General features: G+C 42.0%; 1 protein-coding gene across 1 annotated transcript; it reads right to left on the reverse strand.

Annotated features, from left to right (window-relative positions):
* Positions 1-609: 609 nt before the first annotated feature.
* Positions 610-3,847, reverse strand: LOC135472110 (tubulin beta-4B chain-like). The gene is made up of 4 exons (XM_064751464.1): positions 3,702-3,847; positions 3,273-3,381; positions 2,307-2,662; positions 610-1,440 (listed from the first exon to the last, which is right to left on the reverse strand). The coding sequence occupies exons 1-4, from the start codon at positions 3,756-3,758 to the stop codon at positions 625-627; spliced, it is 1,338 nt and encodes a 445-aa protein (XP_064607534.1). The 5' UTR covers positions 3,759-3,847; the 3' UTR covers positions 610-624.
* Between the last annotated feature and the right edge of the window lie 1,811 nt (positions 3,848-5,658).

The raw sequence follows: 5,658 nt of genomic DNA on the forward strand, positions 1-5,658 counted from the left end.
ACTCTGGTCATGTAGCCTTTTAAGTGGAGTGTCTCCGTGTATAGCTACATGAGGATGATGTTCACTGGGACAAGTCATGACTTGTGTTCAAAAATGCAAACGTCTGCACTCAGTGATCGAAGCAATAGAAACAGCCAAGGAGATAGCAACCATAAAGCATGGGTGAATGATCATGGGTTAACGCCACACTGCATGACTGTTTAACATCTTTTTAGTTGCTTTTGTACAATCGAGTGCTTTCCTGTTCGTACGGTGCGATTTGTTGTAAGGACTCCTGTATTAAACAAAATCAAAACGTATGATCTTTCCAATCGATTTCCACTATCTGTGAATTCAGGTATATATTAATAATACTAAAGTAAAAAGACAACAGTTCAGCAATTGAGGAAGGTATGGCTTTCCTTTTATTAACCACAAAGACAACCCATGAAAAGGTATTTAATCTTTATACAGGATCTCCCCAATAAATAACTTCAAAAGAGGCACTAATGAAAAATGTTTCAGATTGTCATGAACAAAAGAATTCTGTACTTGAAAAAAAAAAACGCAAAAAGAATCAATGAGATAGCAGGGTCGTGGAACAGTCGAGATATATATATATATATATATAGACAAGAGTTCGAATTAAGCATCCTCTTCGGCTTCTTCCTCGTCAAACTCTCCCTCTTCCTCGGCCGTGGCGTCTTGGTATTGCTGGTACTCGGACACCAAGTCGTTCATGTTCGACTCGGCCTCAGTAAACTCCATCTCGTCCATACCCTCGCCGGTGTACCAATGGAGGAAAGCCTTACGACGGAACATGGCCGTGAACTGCTCGGAGATTCGCTTGAACAGCTCTTGGATAGCCGTGCTGTTGCCAATAAATGTGGCGGACATCTTGAGGCCTCGTGGAGGAATGTCACAGACAGCTGTTTTGACGTTGTTGGGGATCCATTCGACAAAGTAGCTGCTGTTCTTGTTCTGTACATTCAACATCTGCTCGTCCACTTCTTTCATAGACATACGACCACGGAACATAGCAGCCACGGTCAGGTAACGGCCGTGACGGGGATCGCAGGCGGCCATCATGTTCTTGGCATCAAACATCTGTTGGGTGAGTTCTGGCACGGTCAGGGCTCTGTACTGTTGACTACCCCGGGAAGTAAGTGGGGCAAATCCGGGCATGAAGAAGTGGAGACGCGGGAAGGGTACCATGTTGACAGCCAGTTTACGGAGGTCAGCGTTGAGTTGACCGGGGAATCGCAAACAGGTGGTCACACCGGACATTGTGGCGGAGACCAGATGGTTCAAGTCCCCGTATGTTGGGGTGGTCAGCTTCAGGGTTCGGAAGCAAATGTCGTAGAGAGCCTCGTTGTCTATACAGAAGGATTCGTCTGTGTTCTCGACCAGCTGATGGACAGACAGGGTGGCGTTGTACGGTTCCACGACTGTGTCCGATACCTGGAAAAATAATTAACATTAAAAGTTTTTAGTATTCAGAATCTTTGTACATCAAATCTAATCGCTTTAGGAGGTTATAACGTGAAACATTTCAGAAGGAACACGCGATAAAATACCCATTACTTACTAGCCATCTCAATGAAAGAATAAATCAAACTGCTTTTGATGGCATCCACAAATGGTCTGTTTAGAATTCCAAGGAAAAAGATATCACCAGTTTTGCAGATTAATTGGCTATTCGGTGTATCAATTAAGAAAAAGTAGACAATGCGATGGAATGCAGGTGAGTCTATACCGAGAGCGTGGACAGAGACCGGGTGCTTAATTAGGTCATTTCTCCGTCAAATTATTAACATTCAAAAAGGATCTTCGGTTGTGAAAAAAAAATTGAAAGCATCTATTTTATCCTTCTTAAACTAATGTCACTTCTTGGATGTCGGAGGAAAGTTAAGGCTTAATAAATGCAGAAGCCACAAACACACAAGACAGGGGAAAAACATGTCATGAATCCTGCCAATTAATGAATGGCATAAATACATCAAATTAGATTTCATTTTCTAAAAAAGGCAACCAACCATTTGGAAGGATCAGACAATTTAATTGCTGGAACATGCCGCGCATGATGATTATAAACGTTTAAAAAGTTAATCAAAAGCTAGGCTAGATCATTAGTCTGCCCAAGCAGGCTGCAACCGAGCCAAAGTTCTGTTACTGACATTAATGCAACAGCTTTTCGGACGATCTACTGGTGATCAGCTTATTACCCCCCCCCCCCGCCCCCGCCACCCCCGCACCCCACCCCCCCACCCCCCAACCCCCGCCAATTCAGAATAAACTCGCTTCAGCTCCAATTGTCAATATCTTACCTTTGGTGAAGGGACAACTGAGAAGGTGTTCATGACCCTATCGGGGTACTCTTCACGGATCTTGCTGATAAGAAGGGTACCCATTCCAGATCCGGTACCCCCACCCAGAGAGTGGGTCAGCTGAAAGCCCTGCAGACAGTCACAGCTCTCTGCCTCTTTGCGGACCACATCGAGAACGGAGTCGACCAGCTCGGCCCCTTCCGTGTAATGGCCCTTGGCCCAGTTGTTACCGGCTCCGCTCTGACCGAAAACAAAGTTATCGGGTCTGAAGATCTGACCGAATGGGCCGGATCGTACGGAATCCATGGTGCCGGGCTCCAGATCGACCAGGACGGCACGAGGTACATATTTGCCACCTAAAAGATTGAATTTAAAAACTGTTAAAGTGACTTTCGTCTTTAAAAAACGATCACAATCAATGATTTACCCTTACTACGTATGGTATCTTTCTAAAGCCTATGATAAATTGATATACTTGGTTTATCTATAATTTTGTATTAATGTCTTTGTATATGGATTTATGCATGGCATCTGTTTTGCCAGAAATGAGATGTACAAGACCACTGTACACACCAAACTGTAGGCAAAATCTGTCATGGCCGTACAGAATAGGGAAATGTTCAAAGCTGCATTTGCAACGTATACCATGTATACTTATTTTTACTTTATATATGAACTATAATTTATAATAATATATATCTACCTCCTTTTCAGTATGCCCAACTCCGACCTCACGTCAATGTTTTATGGTTGAACGGTTTTTGTTTTACCCGTGTTAGACGATTCACTGTGTATATTTACCAGTGCACGCTAAAGCCGGAAAGCATATGATTAAGCGTTACACCCTGCATGGTATTTAGCTCTGCGAACCGGATGCTCCGAAATTGCCTCAATAAATAAATATCTCATACTCGATTATCCTGTAGTATAACACACAATGATGCCCCAGTACAGAACGTTACAAACCTGTAGCCTCATTGTAGTAGACGTTGATTCTCTCTAGCTGGAGATCGGAGTCGCCATGGTAGGTTCCCGTCGGGTCGATGCCGTGCTCGTCAGAGATAACCTCCCAGAACTGAAAACCGGGAACAAGAAAATCAATAATAGGTCTGGCATTTGTGAACGTTTAGGGCCTACATTATGCAGGATGGAGCGTGATGAAGAAAATGGAGGCAAATGTGTTGATGGGTATAAAACGGGAAAGTGTGCACAAGGAAATATAGATATGCTGGTCTACATGCCGATAATATTAATGTGGCTCGAATGGTTTTGAGAATGTCCCCGATGCCGGTATCTCATCCTGTATATTGTACAGCGTATGTCATATCTAAAAGGTTTACATATGTACATAATGACGGTTTATAGATCTAAAACAAAAAAAGCTGGTTATCTTACCTTAGCCCCAATCTGGTTTCCACACTGACCGGCTTGAAGGTGTACAATTTCTCTCATTTTGTCCGTTGAAAATGCCTACAGCTGTCAGTTGGTATCGTCACAATGGTTTTGAAAATGAGTGGTATGCTGATGTCTGCAATGCACCGCTCTATATTCATGGCACAGCCGCATGACGGGCGTCACTCTCCGATGGGAAAAGTAGTTCTCAGACAGTCAATTGTGTGCCTGCATGTGCTTTCATGTTCTCGGCTGTGTCACTGGCGGCGTGATACATTCATAATCGGCATTACGTCATCGGCGCGAGGGTGACTAATACTTTATCACGCTTTGCTCGCTGAGCGAGCCAGTCTGTGCGTATCCAAGGACAACAGACGGATCCGCATTCAAGCAAGCCTTGGCGATCTGCATAATTAACACACAACATCTGCCCCCCGTGAATGACGGCCATACCCAGGGTAATCATACAACACAACGTGCATGTTTTATTTATACTCTACATGCATAAGCAACTAACTAATTACAATAAATCCGGGTAAATCTGTTCGCAATAAATGGAATGCTTCTTAGCAACATGTCAACGCCAATCGACACTAAGGACTAAAGCAGGTTGAATGAAATAAAATCATAGGCCATATTTGTATTTATTTGTTTGAGTGGTGTTTTACACCGTCTGCTTGACTTTTCCTTTATTTATTTATTTATTTATTTATTTGGTCATCGGTCTTTGACACCCTGCTCAGAATGACTGACAGAAATCCACATAAAAAGAGTGCCCGGAGAAAACCGCCGACCGTCCCCAGCCACATGACTTACAGCCGCAGCCGACCCAGGGATAGCTGGGCATCTGTTTATATGTAACAGAGTTGCAATTATTCAAAGATCGAGTTACATCTATATGACTGGTTATATATGTTAGTGATGACACCGTGTGGTGTAGTTATACTAAACAAAATGAGTCTGTTAATTTTAACAGCAAGATAGAATGTATTCTGCTATTGTAGCAGATTATTCTGTTAAATATAATGAATATATTATATTAATTCAACATTAAGGTTCTATTAAACTAACAGGATATTACGTTGAATATAACACAGTTTATATAAATATTATTGAATATAACACAGTTTATATAAATATTATTGAATATAACACAGTTTATATAAATATTATTGAATATAACACAGTTTGTTTGTTATGTTGTTATATATAATAAATTCTAGTATCACTCAGACAAACAAGACTTTTGTTAAAATTAACAGATTAATTTTTTGAGGGCACATCTGTCGGGTCGCAGGTTCGAATCCAACACACGCTTGTCAGGCATGCGTTTCGAAGGACGGTGGTTCAAGCCACGAAGCAAATCAAGCATTAATTACTTGTAGCGATATCTTCGATATCCCCCGTACTGGATTTTCGTGTTGTCTTGCGCTCAGACCCATTGTTAAGTGAATGATCCACGTTGAAATATACACTACGCTAAAAGATATGTCTCAAGGTGATGTTCATTCGAGCTTAAGCTAATAACCCTGCTTATGGAATATGAAAACACTTACAGAAGCTATACAGTTGTCGATACTGTTCGTGTCTGTTGTTGCTGTTTACTGTACCCCCCGCTGCTAAGGTGGTGGGTATCGCGTCAGATGTCTCCAAAGGGGGTGTGGGGGTAAGGATTTGGCCCTCAAGCTGATCCATTATGTCCGTCCAAAAATAATATTTTCTTACGTTCTTTTTTCATTTTTACAAATCTAAAAAAATGTACAGTATAAGAGTGGACATGTATTTGTAAAGTAAAGTATCAATTTTAATGTGGTAGATTGACAAATCTCGGGACGTAAGGTCGCAGGGAGCTGGTGGCTTTGGGCCAGGTTCAAACGCGCTACTTCCTGAACTGAGGGAATCATGACGGTCTTGTGCGTCAATGCTACCTTCATTTCACTGCGTGTTTGAATTACAGTCT

This window comes from Liolophura sinensis, chromosome 8 (assembly GCF_032854445.1).
Source record: "Liolophura sinensis isolate JHLJ2023 chromosome 8, CUHK_Ljap_v2, whole genome shotgun sequence".
In the NCBI taxonomy this organism is placed as follows: domain Eukaryota; kingdom Metazoa; phylum Mollusca; class Polyplacophora; order Chitonida; family Chitonidae; genus Liolophura; species Liolophura sinensis.

Coding starts and splice junctions, on each gene's coding strand:
- LOC135472110 (XM_064751464.1), bottom strand. CDS start 3,758: ATGAGAGAAATTGTACACCTTCAAGCCGGTCAGTGTGGAAACCAGATT. Junction 2,663..3,272: donor CTACTACAATGAGGCTACAG/GTTTGTAACGTT, acceptor TCAATCTTTTAG/GTGGCAAATATGTACCTCGT. Junction 1,441..2,306: donor CAGTTGTCCCTTCACCAAAG/GTAAGATATTGA, acceptor TTATTTTTCCAG/GTATCGGACACAGTCGTGGA.